General features: G+C 35.7%; 1 protein-coding gene across 1 annotated transcript in view; it reads left to right on the top strand.

Moving 5' to 3' along the window:
• Positions 1-9801: 9801 nt before the first annotated feature.
• Positions 9802-25407, top strand: part of LOC144432710 (RING finger protein 17-like) — a 28574-nt gene continuing 12968 nt past the window's right edge. Inside the window, exons 1-16 of the mRNA XM_078120977.1 lie at positions 9802-9829; positions 10657-10803; positions 12868-13023; positions 13345-13498; positions 14805-14886; positions 15555-15626; positions 16470-16623; positions 17231-17346; positions 19629-19791; positions 20337-20452; positions 21001-21115; positions 21657-21768; positions 22242-22481; positions 24005-24164; positions 24489-24695; positions 25018-25178. Of these exons, the coding sequence (XP_077977103.1) occupies positions 9802-9829; positions 10657-10803; positions 12868-13023; positions 13345-13498; positions 14805-14886; positions 15555-15626; positions 16470-16623; positions 17231-17346; positions 19629-19791; positions 20337-20452; positions 21001-21115; positions 21657-21768; positions 22242-22481; positions 24005-24164; positions 24489-24695; positions 25018-25178 (2183 nt within the window). The remainder of the gene's footprint in view (positions 9830-10656; positions 10804-12867; positions 13024-13344; positions 13499-14804; positions 14887-15554; positions 15627-16469; positions 16624-17230; positions 17347-19628; positions 19792-20336; positions 20453-21000; positions 21116-21656; positions 21769-22241; positions 22482-24004; positions 24165-24488; positions 24696-25017; positions 25179-25407) is intronic.

Raw genomic sequence — 25407 nt, 5'->3', positions numbered from 1 at the left:
AAATTGACCCACTGGAAGATATGAAAGATAGCATCTCTATTAACTTGAAGAAGCTAAGCCTCTTGATTGAAGGTGTGTGCTTCAAAATGTTTGCTATCTTGTCACACTTTGGATTACATTCTAGTGTTGTGATGTAGTGACTACTCATTACGTGAACTTTCATCACAAGTAGTCTGATTGCTGGTACAAAAGAGGAGAAATAATAATAATAATAATAATAATAATAATTTATTGTTGAAAGACCACTACACAAACATGTCTCAGCAGTCTGGACATTACAAAATGAGAAAGACTGGCAAAAGAGCAACAACAAAAATCTAGCATAAGAACACAATGAATATTTAAAAAGCGTCACTAAAACAAAAAAACGGATTTATAAATTAGCAATCAATTTAAAAACATAATTAATAGCATTGTCGGAAAATATACGTTTTAAGACTCTTCTTGAAAGGAGCAAATTTCTCAAGTAGTCGAAGCTCAAGCTGTAAACTATTCCACAGTTTAGGAGAGGAGCATACACACTGAAAGCCCTGTCACCATATGTAGAATAGAATTAACATTATAATGTGAAATTTGGTGTCGACGATTGCAGCCAAAGTTCCCACTTTTGAAGCAATATGAAAAGTACAAACCCAGTTCTCCACTGCTGATCAATAAAATTATTTAGTATACATGCATCAGCCCATTATTGAAATTGTCATTTTGTAAAAGCTAATTTGATTGGAGCTCACTGCAGCATGTCATCTTATTTAGTGAAGATTATCCAATCAGTGACCCTTTCATGAAATGTGTTTATTTATTCAAACTTTCATCCAAAATTAACCTTACACAATACTGGTTTTAACCAAAGTTCATCACTGAGTCAGTAGCAAATGTTCAGAGTCAATATTTGTACACATCTCTGGCAAATGTTCTGAATTAGTTTTATGAAAACATCATATTTGGTGTATATGCTCACATTTGTCTACTCAACCTGTATTTGTTTTCTGTAGATGTTCAAAAGGCTAAGAAAGCTGGCAGTGAATTGGTTCTAAATGCTAAAGAACTGGTGGCAAAGCTGTCAACAGCCAATGATATTCCATGTTATGTTGTACCTGCAGAGGGGTGTGATAAGTTTACATTCAGCTTTGATAAGACAGTTGTGAAATCATTAGTAGTACTTGGGACAGTGGAAGGTTCAACAGCACCAAGGTAGGAGAAACCACCAGCTGTAAAAAATATACTCAAATGTACTCCTTGAAATTTGAAGGGGTGTGTACTGACAACTAATATTGCAAATTAAAGACCAATTCCTATGTAATGTACTTGTATGAAAATCGAAGAAAACAGAGACATGATTCAGAACAGATTTATAAACAAATATATCTGAAAAGTAGATATTCAAATAGTCTATAGTCCAGCGTCCTCAAATTTGTTCTCGTGACAGGGTGAAGAGAGATCTTTAAAGCCACTGATAGCCTCAAGACTAATGTTCAGTCAGTGAGGTTTGACAAAGTTATAAACCTTGATCAACTCACAGAATTACATAAAGACTGAACTAGACCTCTGTTGTCAGTCATCTTATGTATTCAGTTCTTTGTACCTGAGTCAGTAAATGTAAAGAAGAGACAAAGTTTTTCATTTATAAGAGAGTTGAAAAAAAGGATATGCCAATTAATTCATGGACAGATCAATGATATCTAGGAAAGTATAATTATCACATGTTCTGTTTTGACAAAATTGAAAACATTTACTGAGAAGTATCCCACAGTTATGTGATGACTTGACTGGACCTCCATCATCAACCAGTCTATGTGTTCTTTCTACACTGAAGGTACATGTACACTTTGACATTAACATTGATAACTGAACTAAGACTGTCATTAACCAGTATTTATATTCTTTCTGTCTGTAGGTACACTTTGAAATGTTTTAATGAGTTACCTGTTGACTGGACACCACCTCCCATACCAACCAGAACACTGGAAATCCCAACAATTCAAATAAATGATGATGGTGAAAAGTGTATAGCTGGAAGTCTAGGTAGGAAAAAAAAGTATATACATGTAGCTGCAAGTCTAGGTAGGAAAAAAAATGGATGCTACTGAACAATGAATGAGGAACAAGTTTCAACTCTTATGTTTCTTCACAATTCTTCATTTTGTCACAGTGATGTAAAATTATCAAATGACTATCCAGAACCATAAATTATTAAAAATGCATTTTCTGAAGTGACGTTCCACTTTAAATTGAAATACTGAGAATTGAGAAAAGTGCTTTATTTGTAAACATTTCTGCAATGGGTAATGGAAGCTTCTCCAAATAGGCCTTGTCTGTCTGTATATGTGTGTATGCTCGGCAGTCTGGCCAAGAGGTTTGGTTAACATTGATATACTGTATATATTGGTAAACACTAAGCCCTTGAGAGACTATTAGTGCTACTAGTAAACTGAAAAATAAAAAGAGTTGACCCCATTTTCCTTCACAATATTGAAATGAAGAACAAATTGAAAACATTTGACGATTTAATGAGACAAAAAAATTCTTTCAAGGGACTGGTGCCAATCTGATTATTCATTTAAATTTGTGCCCAAACCTGTATACATGTATAGTACTAGTAAATTTACAAACCTGTATACATGTATAGTACTAGTAGTAAATTTACAAACCTGTATACATGTATAGTACTAGTAGTAAATTTACAAACCTGTATACATGTATAGTACTAGTAAATTTACAAACCTGTATACATGTATAGTACTAGTAAAATTACAAACCTGTATACATGTATAGTACTAGTAGTAAATTTACAAACCTGTATACAGGTATAATACTAGTAAATTTACAAACCTGTATACATGTATAGTACTAGTAGTAAATTTACAAACCTGTATACAGGTATAATACTAGTAAATTTACAAACCTGTATACATGTATAGTACTAGTAAATTTACAAACCTGTATACATGTATAGTACTAGTAGTAAATTTACAAACCTGTATACATGTATAGTACTAGTAAATTTACAAACCTGTATACATGTATAGTACTAGTAGTAAATTTACAAACCTGTATACATGTATAGTACTAGTAAATTTACAAACCTGTATACATGTATAGTACTAGTAGTAAATTTACAAACCTGTATACATGTATAGTACTAGTAGTAAATTTACAAACCTGTATACATGTATAGTACTAGTAAAATTACAAACCTGTATACATGTATCGTACTAGTAAATTTACAAACCTGTATACATGTATCGTACTAGTAAATTTACAAACCTGTATACATGTATAGTACTAGTAGTAAATTTACAAACCTGTATACATGTATAGTACTAGTAAATTTACAAACCTGTATACATGTATAGTACTAGTAGTAAATTTACAAACCTGTATACATGTATAGTACTAGTAAATTTACAAACCTGTATACATGTATAGTACTAGTAGTAAATTTACAAACCTGTATACATGTATAGTACTAGTAGTAAATTTACAAACCTGTATACATGTATAGTACTAGTAAATTTACAAACCTGTATACATGTATAGTACTAGTAGTAAATTTACAAACCTGTATACATGTATAGTACTAGTAAATTTACAAACCTGTATACATGTATAGTACTAGTAGTAAATTTACAAACCTGTATACATGTATAGTACTAGTAGTAAATTTACAAACCTGTATACATGTATAGTACTAGTAAATTTACAAACCTGTATACATGTATAGTACTAGTAGTAAATTTACAAACCTGTATACATGTATAGTACTAGTAAATTTACAAACCTGTATACATGTATAGTACTAGTAAATTTACAAACCTGTATACATGTATAGTACTAGTAGTAAATGTACAAACCTGTATACATGTATAGTACTAGTAAATTTACAAACCTGTATACATGTATAGTACTAGTAAATTTACAAACCTGTGTACATGTATACTAGTAGTAAATGTACAAACCTGTATACATGTATACTAGTAGTAAATTTACAAACCTGTATACATGTATAGTACTAGTAAATTTACAAACCTGTGTACATGTATAGTACTAGTAAATTTACAAACCTGTGTACATGTATAGTACTAGTAAATTTACAAACCTGTATACATGTATAGTACTAGTAGTAAATTTACAAACCTGTGTACATGTATAGTACTAGTAGTAAATTTAAAAACCTGTATACATGTATAGTACTAGTAAATTTATAAACCTGTATACATGTATAGTACTAGTAGTAAATTTACAAACCTGTATACATGTATAGTACTAGTAAATTTACAAACCTGTATACATGTATACTAGTAGTAAATTTACAAACCTGTATACATGTATACTAGTAGTAAATTTACAAACCTGTATACATGTATAGTACTAGTAAATTTACAAACCTGTATACATGTATAGTACTAGTAAATTTACAAACCTGTATACATGTATACTAGTAGTAAATTTACAAACCTGTATACATGTATAGTACTAGTAAATTTACAAACCTGTATACATGTATAGTACTAGTAAATTTACAAACCTGTATACATGTATAGTACTAGTAAATTTACAAACCTGTATGCATGTATAGTACTAGTAGTAAATTTACAAACCTGTATACATGTATAGTACTAGTAAATTTACAAACCTGTATACATGTATAGTACTAGTAAATTTACAAACCTGTATACATGTATAGTACTAGTAGTAAATTTACAAACCTGTATACATGTATAGTACTAGTAGTAAATTTACAAACCTGTATACATGTATAGTACTAGTAAATTTACAAACCTGTGTACATGTATAGTACTAGTAAATTTACAAACCTGTATACATGTATAGTACTAGTAAATTTACAAACCTGTATACATGTATACTAGTAGTAAATTTACAAACATTTATCGTAACATGTTTTCCGTGTTATTAATCCATATCCCCAGTATTTGTACTTCATCTTGTCAAAAATGTTGGTTTTTCACATAGAGCTTAATTATTAGTGATTTAAGACGTGGTGCAATATTTAGATGTAAGAATTCTCTGTAAACTTGTTATCTTAGGGGCGACATCGAAATCAAAAGCATCGTAATTACGCGTCATAACGAGTAAAGACGAGTAGCTACTAGTAGTTACGATGTACTACGGTGAATATTCATAAGTCTCAACGCATATTCATGAACCTTAGCTTGAAGACAATAAAAAGTAAACATCCATTGTCTGTTATTCATGAGCCCAAACTACAACCATTTACGCGTAGTCTTCCTCATTTCATTATCATGTAAAAAAAACAAACTTTATTTCCTGTACAAGTCACATTCACGCATGCTTTTTGCAAAGTTGACATTCATTCTATAGCTTTCGAACAGTAAACATGTCTTTCCTCCGTCATTTAGCCCAACGAAGATCAGAAGGTACGGGGAATATTTTCCCCTTCGGCCCTTTTCAGGGCCCTGATCTTCGTTTCAACGTTACGCCTTACAACTAACTTACGTTCACCCCAATCGTGGACAATCAAGAGTTCGCCAAACCAAAGCAAGGTCGTGGTGGTAAGAGAGAAGGTGCTGGGAGACCGGAGACATTCAAACTATTCCCCTCAGTGATAACAGATGCAACCGCATTCATAGAAAGTAATGGTTTCAAGGCCCATCAGCGAAGACGGGAAACGACTAGTAACTGTGGGGTGACCATTAAACAAATCCAGGAACAACTTTACGAAAATGACCCGAAGTTAAGGGAGCACGGTGTCAGCATTACTACCATTTCCAGATGGATGGTTGCACCAAACAAGCGGTTCAAAGTTGCAACCAACTATACCGCCAATATTGATGCTAAAGCGACTACTATACGAAATGACACGCGGAAAGTGGACGAGAATGATCACTACTACTTTTTGAGATATTGAGATATATCATGGAATTTGCAGCACAACATTCTGACAGTTCACTGGCTGGTGTTGATGATGGCATGACACGCGCTTCAACAACACTGTCACCTGTACACAAATATATAAATGTAGGAAAGGGTTGGAGCTTTCCAGGCCAAACGATTCTTAGACTAGTCAAACCACCACAAAGACAACATCACCCATGCAGAATTGTTCTTCACACACTGAACACTTCACAACAGCACACATTAGTCAGATACAATACACATATCACGAAATTTTTACTCCGCTGTCAGGCTTTCCAATAACGACTTCTTTCCCGGTTAGTGCTGCAAATACCGGTGTTGGTTTTGGCTGAAAAAGCTTTCTCATTGTGTTGTTGTCATCGGGTATGGCAGGATCAACGATAGGAGTAGCGGATGGGAGAGGTTGGGCCAGAGTATCATCGTCATTTTTCATTCCAATAAAGCGTTGCATCGCATCCATACTATTTTTCATGTCTACCGTCATGTGGTACATTCGTACCATAACTTCTGTTTGGGATAGGCCCAGAGTGGTGAATGATTTGTGTTCTGGCAGCAAAAACGGAGTGAGGTTGTCGAGTTCTGGAAGTGATAGTTCAGGTTGGATTGGTGAAAACTGAAGACGGGAGGCTGATGTTGTATTGTAACGGGTGGCGGGGTTGGTGATTTTGGTGACGGCATTGGTGATATGCGGATCAGGGACGATGTTCTTGTACGCTGTGGCGGAGTTGGTAATCTTGGTGATGACATGCGGAGCGGGGGTGATGTTCTTGTAGCTGTAGGCAGCGGCGGGGTTGGTGATTTTGACAACACTGTTGACATGCGTGGTGGAGATATACTATGTACAGCTGATGGTGAATTGGTCGGTCGAGGAGTTGAAAGTACTGGTGAAGGATGTGTAGCCGATAGTGAAGTAATCGGTTGGAGAGTTGCAAGTCTTGGTGCTGGTGAAGATGAACAGAATACTGGCGGTTGGTAGTGGTTTGGTTCTGTCACTACTATTAATACAGGATAATGGAACATCATCCTCCTCATCTGAGCTGGATTCTGACTGCTGACTAGACTTGTGTGCTGTTGAGATAAAAAAGAAATGATATCAAAATACAAATCATGTGTAACAACCGTCTTCCTCAGTTTTCAAAGACAACATAATCGCAAAAAATTATAGTGGATATTTTTTAAATATAGTACTTTAATATCCAGTATCGAAGTGTTACAAGATTTAGTGAGGGTCATTTCTGAACGAAATTTCTGATAAATGTCGGACAACTATACAATATTTGTGTATACTCAGTATCTACTATCGTCTCAGTATTGAATATACATTGTATATATCCGACTTTCACAAAATGTTTGGGCATTCAAAACTTTATGGTGACCAACACAGCATAGGGACAAACGTGGGTTATTTAATGTTTCTGCCTGATCGTCATTTCAATTGTTTTCAAATAAAAGCAAGACAGGATTATTGGCAATCAAAAAGACGAAAGTTGAAAAGTTTAAAAGTAGTTACGAACCATTTGTTCCAAGCACCTTCGCTTTGTACCAGGTCTTCCTACATTTTACCTTGACAACATCACCTTGGTGAAAGTTACGGGGACGAACGTACCTAACTGAAATTGACGTGACTTTTCCCTTGTCTCTGGCTGGCTCTAACCACTCTACCTCTACACGACTACACGGCATTTTGAAATTAGAACGTTGGTGAACTGGATAGAAACTATTAGATGGTGTTGCTTCGAAAAGGCGAGCCAGAGTGAAGTAGATGTGAAATGTACAGACTTTTATACAGTGTGTACAATGTCGGCATCATATGTTGAAAGTGAATGCAGTATAAAAGCCTGTGAATTTTTACTTTTGTCTGTGCGGCAGTGGTGGTGTGAAACTTCGGGAAATGTGTGATGGCAAATATGAAAGCCAGTCCGATTCTTTTATTATCAGTCATACAAAAATATAATCTTACTTAGTGTTAAGGGGCGGCGTAAACAAATGATGATCAAAGATCATGATGAACAGGCGGTTAAATCATTGCATGTACCGGTAGTGAATTTCCTATTACAGTAAATACATCCAATTACACTTACATGTTTGAAAATTACGCTAAACAATTACAAAACAGGCAATAGATTACATGATTACAAAGAAATAACAGAACACTCAGAAGATGCAATACATGGTTTTAAAAAAAAATTAGTCGAAAAACAGTGTTTATAAAAACTAGTAGTTCCTTTCAACGATAATCCGGCAGCGGGAATGTCGTATCTGCTGTATAAGAAATGTTACATTAATACTACGTACACATTATTTACACTGTCAACAGACGAAGTGTAGCCATTTTATTCAGTGGTTATGAGGGACACAGTAAAAATACTTTCGTAGTATACAAATGAAACATTACAAAACAAAACGAGTGTGTCTTTCTGACACAAAGTTGTTAGATTGTGTGTGAATTCTTGGCGTTCAAAAACCCATAAACGTATATGATATTGATAATCGCCCTGTCTCCCGATACATACCATACCAAGGGTGTATTTGTGAAAATGAATCTGTTATTGTAAAATGAAAGACAACAGAGTTAATAGTAATTTGTTATCATTCATCTCCCCATATGAAATACAAAGGAGCGGTGTTACTGAATGGCAATCAAAGGCCACAGTGAAGCACTTTCCATACTTGCCGCGATACCTATGATACCAAAGGTGTGAAACTGAAATATACGATCGCAACATGAAAGCCGATGAGGTTGATTGTTTTCAGTCATATTTACATGAAGTGCCAAGGAGCGGCTTTCATAAATAGCCTTAAAAAATCAGCCGATGGATATGGAAAACAAAGCTTTGAAACATTGCTAAAACAGAGATGTCAAAACAGTGGTATTGTAGCCAATTTTGTTTTACAAAAACGTTTTGTGGAGGATGATTTCACTATGTTGCAAGAGTATAAATAGTTACTTTTAGTATAAATTGTTGCGGTATATGCGTGGTACTTTTCAGGCTTGTTTGTAAAAAATAAAATATGTTCGCACACTCCGAATTACCATTTATCAGTGATTATGTATGGCACAGTAAAAATATTTCAGTCGTACACAAATGAAACATTACAAAAAAACTGTGTCTTTCCAATACAAAGTTGTGCTGTTATATTTGAATTCTTGGGAATTAAATGAAACCATAAGCGTATATGATAATCTAATCACCCTGAATCAAGATCATTCATCTCCGATATGAAATACAAAGAGCGGTGTTACTGAATAGCAATCAAAGGCCATGGCGAAGCACTTCCCATACTTGCCGATATGTATAATACCAAAGGTGTGAAAATGAAAATGTACGATCGCAACATGAAAGCCGACGGGGTTGTTTTCATGAAGTGCCAAGGGGCGGCTTTCGTAAATAGCCATATTAAACAAATCAAAGGCGAAGGCGAAGAATACAGCAAACAAAGCTTTGAAACATCGCTGAACAGAGATGCCAAAACAGTGCTATGGTAGCCAATTTTTTGAAACAAAATTGTTTTGTGGATGACGATAATACATGTGTCGCAACAGTATATAAATAGTTACATTTTAGTATAAATTGTTGCGGTCAATGCGTGGTACTTTCCACGCTTGTTTATTCATATATGGGAACATTCGTTCACCTTCGTATATGATGCTGCAGTATTGAAACTTGGATTTCTTGCGTATTGATTCTCTTTGATGATACCTTCAAATATCGCCAATGAATTTGTACTCATGAGAACATGTACTTCATTAGCACATTTCTGGCTGCAGTGCATGGATTTCTTTGACGATCGAAAACTACGACCTACTACGATAAAAGACGATTGTCATTATTGGAAACAAGGAAGGTGAGAATCACTATCTATTGTGTGTCGGCAACCACAAATTACGTGCATCTACGCGTAAAGATGACATCGTTAAGGGAAACAAAGAAAGGTAAACTTATTATCCATTGTCAGTTATTCATGAACTTGAACACCTCATTATCTCCCGTTTCTCGTAGTACATCGTCACTACTAGTAGCTACTAGTCTTTACTCGTTACGACGCGTAATTACGATGCTTTTGATTTCGATGTCGCCCCTTACTAGATGCAGAGACTGATAAGTTTGAGAATGAATCTACTGTTGTTATCTTACTAGATGCAGACACTGATAAGTTTGAGAATAAATCTAACTGTTGTTATCTTACTAGATGCAGACACTGATAAGTTTGAGAATAAATCTAACTGTTGTTATCTTACTAGATGCAGACACTGATAAGTTTGAGAATGAATCTAACTGTTGTTATCTTACTAGATGCAGACACTCATAAGTTTGAGAATAAATCTAACTGTTGTTATCTTACTAGAGGCAGACACTGATAAGTTTGAGACTGAATCTAACTGTTGTTATCTTACTAGAGGCAGACACTGATAAGTTTGAGAATGAATCTAACTGTTGTTATCTTACTAGATGCAGAGACTGATAAGTTTGACAATGAATCTACTGTTGTTATCTTACTAGATGCAGACACTGATAATTTTGACAATGAATCTAACTGTTGTTATCTTACTAGATGCAGACACTGATAAGTTTGAGAATAAATCTAACTGTTGTTATCTTACTAGATGCAGACACTGATAAGTTTGAGAATAAATCTACTGTTGTTATCTTACTAGATGCAGACACTGATAAGTTTGAGAATAAATCTAACTGTTGTTATCTTACTAGATGCAGACACTGATAAGTTTGAGAATAAATCTGACTGTTGTTATCTTACTAGATGCAGACACTGATAAGTTTGAGACTGAATCTAACCAATCAGAAAGTACTGTAATAAGTAATGTCAGTAGCAAGGGAAAAGGTTTGAAGTTATCCCCCAGATGTAGAATAGCCCGGAAGTTAGCAAGGAATGCACATGCCTCTAAAGGTAAGGAAAGTCATAGTGAACACACTCACCTTTCAGTACAGATTTCTAGGAAACTACACACCTAAAGATTAGAAACTTATATAAATAAGTGTCAATTTGAAAAAAAAAATGCTAGCCAGGTATGCAAGGTAAAAAAAGTCAGGTAGAATGCTCTCAGCTCTCAAAATAAGGTTAAACTACTTGGAATATGCACATCTCATGAAAGGAAAAACATGTAAGAATGCACACTTTCTCAATTTACTAAAAAAGCTTGCTGTGATATAGTTAGTCCCCGCCGGATGAAGTCCGGGACGGGGACTTATGGATTGGGTTCCGTCTGTCTGTGCGTCCATGTGTCCGTCCGTCCGTCCGCAGCCGTTTCTTGGAGATGCCTGGACCAATTTTTTTCAAACTTGGTACAGGGGCAACATACAATGGCATACATATGCACGTCAATTTGTTTCATGATACGATCCAATATGGCCGCCTAGCAGCCATTTTGTTTGCAAATTTTCCCTGTCTAAAGCCATAACTCAGACATGCTTGAACAGATCTCATTCAAAGTTGGTATTAGGACATTGTTCTATGGCATATATGTGCATATTCATTGTTGTCATGATACGATCCCATATGGCTGCCTGGCAGCCATTTTGTTTGTGAATTTCCATGTCCAAAGCCATAACTCAGACATGCTTGAACAGATCTCATTCAAAGTTGGTATTAGGACAGTGTTCTATGACATACATGTGCATATTCATTGTTGTTGTGATACGATCCAATATTATTGCCTGGCAGCCATTTTGTTTGCGATTTTTCTATGTCCAAAGCCATAACTCAGACATGCTTGAACAGATCTCATTCAAAGTTGGTATTAGGACAGTGTTCTATAGCATATATGTGCATATTCATTGTTGTCATGATACGATCCCATATGGCCGCCTGGCAGCCATTTTGTTTGTGAATTTCCATGTCCAAAGCCATAACTCAGACATGCTTGAACAGATCTCATTCAAAGTTGGCATTAGGACAGTGTTCTATGACATACATGTGCATATTCATTGTTGTTGTGATACGATCCAATATGGCCGCCTGGCAGCCATTTTGTTTGCGATTTTTCTATGTCCAAAGCCATAACTCAGACATGCTTGAACAGATCTCATTCAAAGTTGGTATTAGGACAGTGTTCTATGACATACATGTGCATATCCATTTTCGTCATGATACGATCCAATATGGCTGCCTGGCAGCCATTTTGTTTGTGAATTTTCCATGTCCAAAGCCATAACTCAGACATACTTGAACAGATCACATTCAAAGTTGGTATTAGGACAGTGTTCTATGACATACATGTGCATATCCATTTTCATCGTGATATGATCCCCCATACCCGACCAATCCTTTATTGTTGTAGGCATGTTCCATGTCCAACAAGCAGACACAACATATCTAAGTCTGTTTGATTTAGGTTCACAAATGTTGTTGCGTGATCAGAGTAGTGATAATTCCTTAAAAGCCAATCATAGCGGGGGACTATGTCATTCTCAATGACTTGTTAGTTTAATAATATAGTTTCATAGGTATTTGGATTACATGGTACAACATTTTATAAAGTTGTTACAAATTATTAGAAGGTTTGTAGCTGTTTATAAAAGTTAATCCTGTCTTTCCAACCTGTAGTTTTTTGTGTACAAACAAATATTCACTTTATTACGCGTGTGACTTAAAATGTCAATAGAATGGAATTATTGTGAGAATGAAGGTTGAACTTCATGGGCTGTGTTCATAGTTACGTTGTTCAAAACAATGTTCAGAAGCAAGTCCCCAATCATCAGGCATTAATATCCCATCTGTATCACTCTCACTCAACGCTCATAGCCAGAACTCTAGGTTTGTAATTGATTTGGGCAATTGCTCACAACTCACACTTGTGAGCTGTGGGTAGTACTATAGCCCAGATCAACTGCAAACACAAAATCTAGGCTGTCAAACTCATTTCATGTATGAGACATGATGCAGACCCATTGTAACATTGTAACATAATGTTATGTTCTAAGCACAATATTTGACTTAATTGTATCCTTACAGCTTGTTGTGAACTGGTTAGTGTGACCCACATCAAGTCACCATGTCATTTCATGATACAACGATGTTCAGATCATGACAAGTTTGAAAGTATGAGACGAGCTATCAATAAACATTGCAATGATGTGAAAGCTGAATTAGTTGAAGATGTGGACGTTGGTAAGTGTGGATGAATGCAAGGTAGTGTGACATTCATAATTTCAAAAAATGGAATTTCTCGGGATGAAAAGAAAAACTAAGTGAAAATCAATGGTCACTGCTGATTGTTCCTGCAATAAATTTAGAGACACAAGCTAAGCTAAGTTCATACGTTGTCACAAGGTGAATTTTGTAAAGTATACTAGGCTGACCCTTAGTCGGTCGATTTCCCGTTTATGTAATTTAATAGGATGGTTGGTGGCTATTTTTAGCATATTAGTTTTACTTTTTTCTCCTTTAGCAAAAGTTTAAAAATTTGAATTTGTTTTTTTTTCCACATAGGTGAGCTGTTTTGTAGTCAGTACAATGTTGATAGACACTGGTACAGAGCTAGAGTGAAGAGTATAGTAGACACCAATGATAACGACAGTGGTGAAGAGATGGTAGAAGTGGTGTATGTAGATTATGGTAATACTGAAATTGTACCCATCTCTAGGTAAGAAAACTTACTCTATTGTCATGTCACACCTATGTGTTTAGTACTTTGTACATGGAAAGAGTTGCACCACATATAGGAATTGTGTTAGTGTTAAGTGTGGTTTTATTGTAGCTGTCTTGTCTGTCTAGCTAAGAATCTTGTGTAGTATAGTCATGACATCACATCTCTGTATTTTTAGTATTTTGTGGATGTGAAATACCGCACCATAAATGAGAAGTGTGTTGTAGATTTATGTGTATTTAGCCAAGCTGTATTGTGAGGCAACAAATTGTAGAGTGTTGATGTAAGTAACACCCCCACCACCCTACCATAGCTCCAAGTATGGCCATGACATCATTTACATGTCTATTAAAGGGGAACACTCTCCATGAAATAGACATTTTCATAAACTCTGGGTTCTTGAGAGTCATTTCATGATTTTACATCACCTACAATTATTTGTGATTTCAGAGAAACATCAAGTTCATCTTGTGCATTTATTTTTGCTACATGGGCTATTACATCATGGAAATCAGCCAGAAATAATATCTTCAAGTTGCAAACTACTGAATATTCATGAGTCCTGAGTACCGATACCACTCAGTGTAAAACATGACTCTCCAGGACACATAGTTTATGATAATGACTTAATTTCCTGGAGTGGTGTTCCCCTTTAATGCGTGTGTTATTTCATAAATTGTGTATACATGTACTAGTTATCACAGTAACCAATCTAATGTTTTACAGTAGTGGAGGGGAATCAAACTACAATATCAATGATCCCCATGGCATGTGAGTGCAAGTGTGGCATACTTGGGGTATTTACACAATTTCCTTTGATGTTAACCTTGACTGTCCTTTCACTGGCATAAATGCAGCAGAAAACATCACAATCATGAGTGAAAATACCCCGGAGTACACCAACACTTGCAATCAATTTGTCATGGGGGGTGGGGTGGGGGGGGGGGTGGGGGTGGTGGTGTTATGTTATTATTAATATGTTTATCCAAAACAAATTTCCATATAAATTAAATATACAATCACACACTTTTGTGTACAACGAATGATTACATACTCATTTGCATATCATTCTCATACAGGTATGCCATAATGTTTGCAGTATTGTACTGCAGTGCAATTACCATATTAGTATGCACAATTTCCAGGACATATTTAATCATGTGTAGAAGATATGATCCAAGAGATGTTAGTAAGAGTATATTCCAAAATGTCAACAAAATTTGAACATTATATTGGGCACTGTGCAATGGTTTGAGTCTTGAGTTTGAGTCTCCTACAAGTCCTCCTTGCTATCATTATTCAGGTTAAGAAAACTAAAGACAAAATACCTGAATAGTCCGGAATTAGCTGTACACTGTTCACTTGTTGACATTGTACCTACAGAAGTAAGTATATCATTATTTTAGAGAATTACATATTATTTCCCAATATTTGTCTTCGTTTAGTTAAGGAAAACTGAGTGACCTAAGGGGCCTTGTCACTGCGAGTCACTAGACGATGATTAATTATCTTGTTCACCTGAGGAGATTGCAAGTGAGAAAACCCTTGTCACAGTATTTTCTGACTAAATGATGACAAATATTGGGACTAATCAGAATATATTCCATACTTTTTGTTTGAATGCATAATGCATAATAATAAGAATATATATATCCCATACTTTTTGCTTGAATGCATTCAACATGGCCACTGTAAATGATCATACTGATAGTCAGACTTGCTGGTATTTGTGTAGATAAACTTGTATAAAAGTGATTTGTTTACAGTACAAATAGTTTATCAAAAGCCAGACCTAGTGTATGGGATATTAATTTGGTTGATCATGTCTTTACTACATTTGACATCACATTTTCATTATTATTCTACGTGGAAAGATAACGACTTGTTTTGTGTAGTTGTTTTTTTAATTGAGACAAATACTCCTTTCTTGACATTTCATTACCTTGCATTTACTGTAGCATTACTAGGAATTTAAAAAAACACCATATTTAAAAAAAAAAGATAATGACTTGTTGAAAATGATTTTGATTTTGAGTTGATTTCACTTTTTCAGGGAGATACATGGAGTGATGAAGTCAGGCTTGCGTTCGCCCAGATGGTGTCAAATAAACCTGTACTCATGACGGTGAGTAATTTGTAACGTACAGAAGAACATTAGTATGAATAACTTAGAATCACACAATTTATACTAAGTTGGTTTATTCAGAAGTACACATGTGAAACATTGTATGTTGACCTACAGAAACCATCCTGTTATGATATGATGTTGACTGCTTTCCTCATTCGTTTAATTTTGAAGCATGTCATATTCCAATTTCCCACTTTGTAGGTATTTTTTAAATAAGTGCCACAAGAGGGTGGTGTACATGAGGGAAAGTGAGGGCTAAATCATCTCATGGCAAGACTTGGAGTGTTCAGCAAAATATGGCTAGAACAAGTCAATTGTTGAGTTATAATCTACAATATTTATTTATACTGGATAGTTCTTTAAGCGTATAAACACTTATCTCCCAAGATGTCCAGTGAAGGCCATCCATCATGGGTTCAGTGTTCAGTGTTAATGCAGGAGGAAACCGGAGTACCCGGGGAAAACCTGCGTTGTTCAATAGAGTCAAACTGATCACACTCTTCTTACAGCGTGGTTAAATATAATCAAACGGTGAATGGGTTCGAACCCCAACCAAAGTGGTAACATGCAATTGGTTTAACCACTCAGCCACCGACAACCCCATTTGCAGTTATTAGAAAAATGTAATCTGAAACAAATTTAGCAGAATGCTCTAACTGCTTGAGAATGTAACCAACTTTTGTCACGAAATACTGGAAAATTACGACCTTTCAAAGGAAGCTGATATATTCAACTATTGTAGCCCACACGTCTGTCTCCAACAGCGCCCCCAGTGGCTGAACTATCTAAACTTTTGTCTTTATAATTGGCATTGTTGTATTTGTTGTCTCCATTACACAGGTTGTAAATCATATTGGTGGTATGTTGTATGTAGACCTACAGAAACCACCTAGTGATGATATAGACAATGATGTACCAGTGTCAGTCAGGGATGCTATGGTGTTCTTAGAGTTGGCTAATTTTGTATCACCAGCATCTAAACCACTACCAGGAAGTAAGTAACCAGGCTTACAGTATAGATGTCATGTGTATATAACAGTTATATACGTTGTTTGATATTCAAACAGTTTTAGACCAGTATTTCCATTCACCAAGTATGGTGTAATATAAAGGGAAGATTTAAACTTTTTGAAAACTCTGTCAGATGTGGAACTAGGTCAAGATTTAAGCCATTTTAAATTTGTAGTTGTTTACAGCTGAAATAAAGGAACATTTATCTTATCAGATTTTCATTCTAGATCTGTAACTAAACTAGTGGTACAGTTCTATAACCTTTGCAAAATAATTTTGGTTTTATGTGGAAAACGATTCAGTTGGTGCAAAAACTACATTCTGTAACTTTATTCAATGTTACACACTCACTTTGTTTAGATGTTTGAAGTAAAAAGTTGACATTTTTTGTGTGCAGAATTTGCCTTTGTAAACAACAGTGTTACACATAGTAGTGTAACACCTTGCCCCCACCCCCACGTTGCATAAATGGACTTATACCTTTGACTATTGAGCTAAAAGACATTTTGTCACCACACATTTATTTTTGCTTTGAATACGATTTTTTTTAATGTAAAATTTTTAACATGGTAACTATGTTATATTATCAGTGCCAAGATTGACACCACCTCGGAAATTCATCCAACCTAGTGTCCCTAAGAAAGAAGACTTTGTGGACTCCTTAGTGTCTCATATTAGTTCACCAGACACTATATACATACAGAAGGTAGGTTTACCAGATACTATATACATACAGAAGGTAGGTTTACCAGATACTGTACACATACAGAAGGTAGGTTTACAAGATACTATATACATACAGAAGGTAGGTCTACCAGATACTATATACATACAGAAAGTAGGTTTACCAGATACTATATACATACAGAAGGTAGGTTTACCAGATACTGTACACATACAGAAGGTAGGTTTACCAGATACTATATACATACAGAAGGTAGGTTTACCAGATACTATATACATACAGAAGGTAGGTTTACCAGATACTATATACATACAGAAGGTAGGTTTACCAGATACTGTACACATACAGAAGGTAGGTTTACCAGATACTATATACACACAGAAGGTAGGTTTACCAGATACTATATACATACAGAAGGTAGGTTTACCAGATACTATATACATACAGAAGGTAGGTTTACCAGATACTATATACATACAGAAGGTAGGTTTACCAGATACTATATACATACAGAAGGTAGGTTTACCAGATACTATATACATACAGAAGGTAGGTTTACCAGATACTATATACATACAGAAGGTAGGTTTACCAGATACTATATACATACAGAAGGTAGGTTTACCAGATACTGTACACATACAGAAGGTAGGTTTACCAGATACCTTATACATACAGAAGGTAGGTTTACCAGATACTATATACATACAGAAGGTAGGTTTACCAGATACTATATACATACAGAAGGTAGGTTTACCAGATACTATATACATACAGAAGGTAGGTTTACCAGATACTATATACATACAGAAGGTAGGTTTACCAGATACTGTACACATACAGAAGGTAGGTTTACCAGATACTATATACACACAGAAGGTAGGTTTACCAGATACTATATACATACAGAAGGTAGGTTTACCAGATACTATATACATACAGAAGGTAGGTTTACCAAATACTATATACATACAGAAGGTAGGTTTACCAGATACTATATACATACAGAAGGTAGGTTTACCAGATACTATATACATACAGAAGGTAGGTTTACCAGATACTATATACATACAGAAGGTAGGTTTACCAGATACTGTACACATACAGAAGGTAGGTTTACCAGATACTATATACATACAGAAGGTAGGTTTACCAGATACTATATACATACAGAAGGTAGGTTTACCAGATACTGTACACATACAGAAGGTAGGTTTACCAGATACTATATACACACAGAAGGTAGGTTTACCAGATACTATATACATACAGAAGGTAGGTTTACCAGATACTATATACATACAGAAGGTAGGTTTACCAGATACTATATACATACAGAAGGTAGGTTTACCAGATACTATATACATACAGAAGGTAGGTTTACCAGATACTATATACATACAGAAGGTAGGTTTACCAGATACTATATACATACAGAAGGTAGGTTTACAAGATACTATATACATACAGAAGGTAGGTTTACCAGATACTGTACACATACAGAAGGTAGGTTTACCAGATACTATATACATACAGAAGGTAGGTTTACCAGATACTATATACATACAGAAGGTAGGTTTACCAGATACTATATACATACAGAAGGTAGGTTTACCAGATACTATATACATACAGAAGGTAGGTTTACCAGATACTATATACATACAGAAGGTAGGTTTACCAGATACTGTACACATACAGAAGGTAGGTTTACCAGATACTATATACACACAGAAGGTAGGTTTACCAGATACTATATACATACAGAAGGTAGGTTTACCAGATACTATATACATACAGAAGGTAGGTTTACCAAATACTATATACATACAGAAGGTAGGTTTACCAGATACTATATACATACAGAAGGTAGGTTTACCAGATACTATATACATACAGAAGGTAGGTTTACCAGATACTATATACATACAGAAGGTAGGTTTACCAGATACTGTACACATACAGAAGGTAGGTTTACCAGATACTATATACATACAGAAGGTAGGTTTACCAGATACTGTACACATACAGAAGGTAGGTTTACCAGATACTGTACACATACAGAAGGTAGGTTTACCAGATACTATATACATACAGAAGGTAGGTTTACGGGATACTATATACATACAGAAAGTAGGTCTACCACATCCAGTGACAATACATAGATTTACTTTGCATGTATTATAGTAAGCTGAAACCTGGATTACCAGAGTAGTAGTAAATGCCAACATATCCTAAAGGTATCATGCCTGTCTTCATTACTTTGTTATATTGTATTTATGCTGTGTTGTTGTACCTTACAGCTACTACCAGAATTGTCCTATCTAACTTCATTGATGCATGAAATGCAGACAACGTTCAACAAAGATAGAGGTGACGTCTGGCAGATATTGCTACCACAGATAGGCATGATATGTGCTGCTAAGTACGATATGGACAATGCATGGTATCGAGCTCAAATCATTGGTAGGTGTTCTAGAAATGTCAGTAGAGATTGGAGAAATGTTTAGAGTAAATGAAGTGATTGTCAAGTTGTGATATGTAGTAGCTAGTCTTGGTTGAATTTATCCATCAGAAATTATAATAAAGTGATCTAAGCTTTCATGAACCATTGAATGAGTTATCGGTACCTGAAGTAGAATATTACTGACTTAGGTGTATCATAAAATTAACAAACATTTGATTTCTTTGTCAACAGAACGTATCTTCTGCTCCAGTGCTTCACATGCATTATGACTTGTTCTCTTTTGACTCTCTAGCATAAACTAAAAAGCTAGTGTAGGCACTGAACATTTGATGGGGTTAAACCTGAGTACTACATGCATTAGTTTACTTGTACTAGCATTGAAGAATGGAGGGTTAGAAATGGAATTCACATTCGGACCAATGAGCCGGCATGCATACATTGGTCATATTAGAATACCTGTCTATGGACGTGAAATACTGACTCAGACACAATGTATTTGTATGTCATCAAAGTAAATGTAAAGTTTACCTTCTTTTCTTGTCAGGTTTGCCAGGAAAACGTCAAGTTGAAGTGATCTATGTGGATTATGGTAACACAGAAATCATTGATACTACAAAATTACAGAAAATACCAGATGATTTCTGTAGGTTAGAAGTACAGGTAGGTGATGTGAACTCTTTAAGTTATTTACAGTCTTTTCAGGATAAATGTACTTAATTTACATTACTTAATTACAACATTGTTTGGGCAAAGGTAAAAGAGGTGTTTAGCGCCAAAATTACTGTGTTTCCCAGAATGCCTCAGCCCAGTGTATAGCATGTTCCTCATAGTCATTTGATTGTAAAATTGTAATGCTGATGGATTGAATGAATGACACAGACAGACAGACAGACAGATAGACAGACAGACAGACAGACAGAATGAATGAATGACAGACAGACAGACAGATGGAATGAATGACAGACACATACGGAATGAATGACAGACAGACAGACAGATGGAATGAATGACAGACAGACAGACAGACAGACAGACATACGGAATGAATCACAGACAGACAGACAGATGAACAAATTAGCATGTGCACAGACAGGCACTCAGACAGAATGGTAGGCACATTAACAGACAAGAGTTGAACGTTTTGACACTTTTTATAAATTGATTGATTCAATTTATCCTATAAAGTACGTTCCTCACTCTTCACCCAGGCATTGAAATGTACACTGGCTGACATTACACCAGTGGAGGATGACTGGACTGAGAATGCACGGGTTCGCTTACATTCACTGGTTCAAAATAAATCATTGGTGGCCCATGTACAGGGTAAGTTGAATCCTCTCCATATATTAATTATTTCTTATTTTCATAATCTCAGATTAATTCCCTCAGAAGCTATTTAATGACAGTATGAAGCTCAGAAATGGAACTCTATATATTTTGAAACTTGTTAACTCATTTTGTAACTCAATAAATCATTATTGGTTGAAATGAAGAAGAAAAATGAGAGAAAAACATACAATATTATGAGTATAGAGGAGAAAATGATCTCAAAGTGTATCGTATTCCATAATATACTCAAGATGGCTACATTGAAATTATTATTGGATTGATGTTTTACTTGAGACCTGATGGCGAACAATGAAACATTAATAACGGACTTTAATAAACTTTAAAAAAAAAAATTTGCAGGAAATTAGCGACTGCTAATACTGAGGTTTAACCACATTGAAACAATTGTTAACAAACTTTCATATGTGAATAGTTTTTTGATGAGTAAACTACTTTACTTTGATATTCAAACAAATGAAGTGCAATATTGACAATTTATGATCTAAAATATCTGATAATTCTTATTCTTCATCAGCGGTGACAGATAATATACCATCTATTGTATTGTATGACACATCATCCAAGGTTGATGTCTGTATCAATGCTGTACTAGTCAGTGAAGACCTGGCTACTAGTACAGGACCAGGGTAAGTGTTTGTACAGGACCAGGGTAAGTGTTTGTACAGGACCAGGGTAATTTTTTTGTACAGGACTAGGGTACGTGCTTGCTCTGAATTTGTAATTCAAAAATCTGAAAGTGTACAAGATGTTTAAAACATTTTTGGTGCTACAGCATCTCAAACTGATGCCTTGATAATACTAACATTATCATCTATTGTAAACCTAGATATTTTCATTGCTGGAAAATCTTGCGAGTTTACAGTCTTCAACTACATTTAGTTCTGAAAGACTAATTCTTTTTACTGATTACCAGGTAGAAGGCATTTTAGTCACTTCTTATTTTTGCATTTTTGTTTTCCAGCAAAATATGCATAAATGAATCTTTTTGGCAGAACTTTCCAGGTTTATAGTATCTTGGGATGATAGTAAATTATTGCCGTGTATCCCTTCCTGTGATGATAGTAAAAACATCAATTGCTGTCCATTCCATGAATTCCAGGTCTGTGAGTAGCAAAGCTGTCACTAAACCAGCTCCTGTGATTGAGAAGTCTGAAGACAGTGAAGATGAGTGTAGTCCAGTGGGTCCAGTCGGCACAGCACACAAACATCCTGCCAAGTACAAACCTAAAGTGATACCACCAGACCATCTATCCTACACACAAGTACTTGTCAGTCATATTGAATCACCATCATGTATCTATGTACAGTTAGCCACTGCTGAAGAAGATGGCTTGGACTGGTAGGTAACCCTGGTAAAATGACTTTGAATTTCAGTGGTAGATTTTACTGACTTTACTGCCCATAATATGACATGGGAAAGAAAACCTGGTAAACTGACATGGGAATCCAAGTAGATTTTACTGCCCATAACAAAAATAATGTTAGGAACCCAGGTAAAGTGAGTGGGGAACTCAGGAACGTGTTACCTCCTCACTGCCCTTGATGAAAACACTAATAGGAAATCTTTACCTAAGCAAAAATACTGGTAGGGAACCCACACAAAATGGCTTGTGAAGACAGTAGAGGTTATCTTCATTGTGCTTGGTGGAGGAACTCTCATAAAGTGACTGGGTAACACTGGTAGATTTTACTCAGTACTTGATGACCATAATGGAAAAAATCCTTGTTGGGAACTCATAAAGTGGCCGTGGAACTCTCATAGATTTTACTAAGTACCATGGAAGTAGAACCCCAGAAAGGACAACTGGTCATAGATCAAAGGGACAGTCATCGCCTCCGCTGTTTGCTAAGAAAACAAGTTTCTTTTCGTAGTACTGGGGTGTGAACAGCAACTTTTAAAGATCGTAACAAGCTTAGCATATTGATGAGGGCGTCCAGGTTTTGTTCGGGTGTTCTCGACTATTATCGGTAGCGTCATGACGCATCATTGATCTAAACATGGCCATCGACAAGCAATTCTGTGGCATGGCATGCGTGACTTCTGACTTTGACTATGAGGAAAATTCTTTCAACACGAACGATGCTGATACTATTGAAAGTGCTATTGTGGAAGAGGGGTGTTTTTGTGTATGTAAGGGCCCGGAGTCGGGCTCAATGATAACGTGTGACGGCGAAGGTTGTCATGTTGGAAATAACGAAATAAACATAAACAATCGGGTGTGATCACAACATTAGGCGTAATAACCTTGAAAATCGGCGACTTTTGACAGCCATTTGAAGCTTTGCAGCAATCTGCAGCTAAAAGATTTTGGTGTCATCGGAAAGCTTATAATCAGCGCTTCAAATTTTACTAAGACACTTCTTTCGGAGATTGTCGCGAAGAAAACAGTCGGAAGGTGGAATTAACTCACAAAAAATGGCATGGAAGTTAACAATCTTCATAACTTATCTAGTTGTCGCCCGATTTTCAAATGTTTGGTACGACCAAGCTCGTAGTGACGCTATCTAACTGCTGAAACACTCTGCGCAGTCGCATTGACCCCCCTATTCAACTGCGCTTGCATAGCAACGACCCTGGCCTTTGGAACGCCTTAACAACAGAAGAAGGGCGTTCTTGAACCGCAGAGGCGATGACTGTACAAAAGGGACTCAACACAATAGAGACAAAGGGATTAACTTGGTCTAAAACAAAAGATTTTAAATCGGATTAAGCCAGTTGTCCTTCCTGGGGTTCTACTTCCATGTAAGTACTAAGTTACTGACCCATAACAAAAACACTTGTTAGCAACTTCTACTGAAAGTGTTGTCTGTTTCACCTACAAAGCAACTTCTACTGAAAGTTGTTGACTGTTTCCTCTACAGCCTAATGAAGATGATGACAGCACATTATAACCAGATAGCAGGAGAACCAAAAGCAGACATGGAATGGAAGCAAGGTGTTATATGTGCTGCTTTATTTGTACAGGGTGATGTCTGGTGTAGGGCCAGACTGTGTACTTTGTTACCAGGAAATCTATGTCTGGTAAGTGATTGTCTAGCTAGGGTCAGACTGCATTGTGAATCGGTATGGTAGAAAGATAAAAGACCAATTAAGACTAGTAAACAATACCAAAACACAGCAGGTAATGTTTGTGCACGTTACCCTAGTAACAGAGAGGAGAAAGTGATAAAACTTAGATATACAGTACTGTGAACTTGATGTTAATCTCGGTAAATAACTTTCAGTGGAAACTATGGTCTTACCAAAATTGCTTAGGTAGTTATTGAATAAAATGATGAAAACATACAATGCAGACAACATGATATGAGACAAAATAAGTAACTTGAATATTATGACTTATTTTAGGTTTTGTACATTGATTATGGTAATTCTGAAGTCACATCAATGTCCAATATTCGTGTATTACAAGAAGAATTCAAGAAGCCACCTCCGTTTGCCATGTGTTGTAGTCTAGCTGGTATTCAGCCCGCTGGTGGTAAAGATTGGACCAAGACAGCATGTGAATTTCTAGTTACTTTGATCTGTGGTGTGGAGTGTTATCTTATTGGAAAGGTAGGTCAGAGGTCACACAAAAGTCAAAGGTTAGAGATTTATCAAGATTAGTATTATATGAATTTTGTTAAATTATTTTGTGCATTTCTCTTTGATGATTATTTTGAACAACACCTGAACAGTACTTGCTGAAAACAATAAATACACTGCATGAATACATTGTCAAAAATATATCTTTGGAAATGATGGACCATAACACATGGCAGACTAAGTAATTGCTTACTCACTGATGTCATGTCATGGATGACATCAAGATTTAGTGAACATCGCCCTCAACAGTTCATTAGACAATCTACTTTTGTTTTTATGTGATTCTGCATAGGACCCTGACGGTTCTGGTGATGGTGACTCTAATACTCTACCAATAGATTTACTATATGAGATGCCAGAGGAAGTGACAGATCTAACAGAGGATCCTGAACCTGTATTGATAAGTGCAGCTAAGACACTGACACTACAGGGATTAGCTCTGCCAGTCAAAATGTATGTTACCTGGATTTGTTGTGTTGTGATGGGTTGTGTTGTGGTGTTATTTTGTATTGTTACAGCATTGTATGGTATACTGTTTACATTGCATTGCATTGTATTGTATTGTATTGTTACAGTATTGTATTGCATTACTGTATTGTGTTGTATTGTGCCTTATTGTATGGTATGGTATGCTGGTATGGTATTGTGTTGTATTATGTCAACATGTCATATTGAAGTGAAT

This window comes from Glandiceps talaboti, chromosome 3 (assembly GCF_964340395.1).
Source record: "Glandiceps talaboti chromosome 3, keGlaTala1.1, whole genome shotgun sequence".
NCBI lineage: Eukaryota > Metazoa > Hemichordata > Enteropneusta > Spengelidae > Glandiceps > Glandiceps talaboti.
Note: the sequence above shows the minus strand (reverse complement) of the source record. Positions and strands in the feature narration are given on the sequence as shown.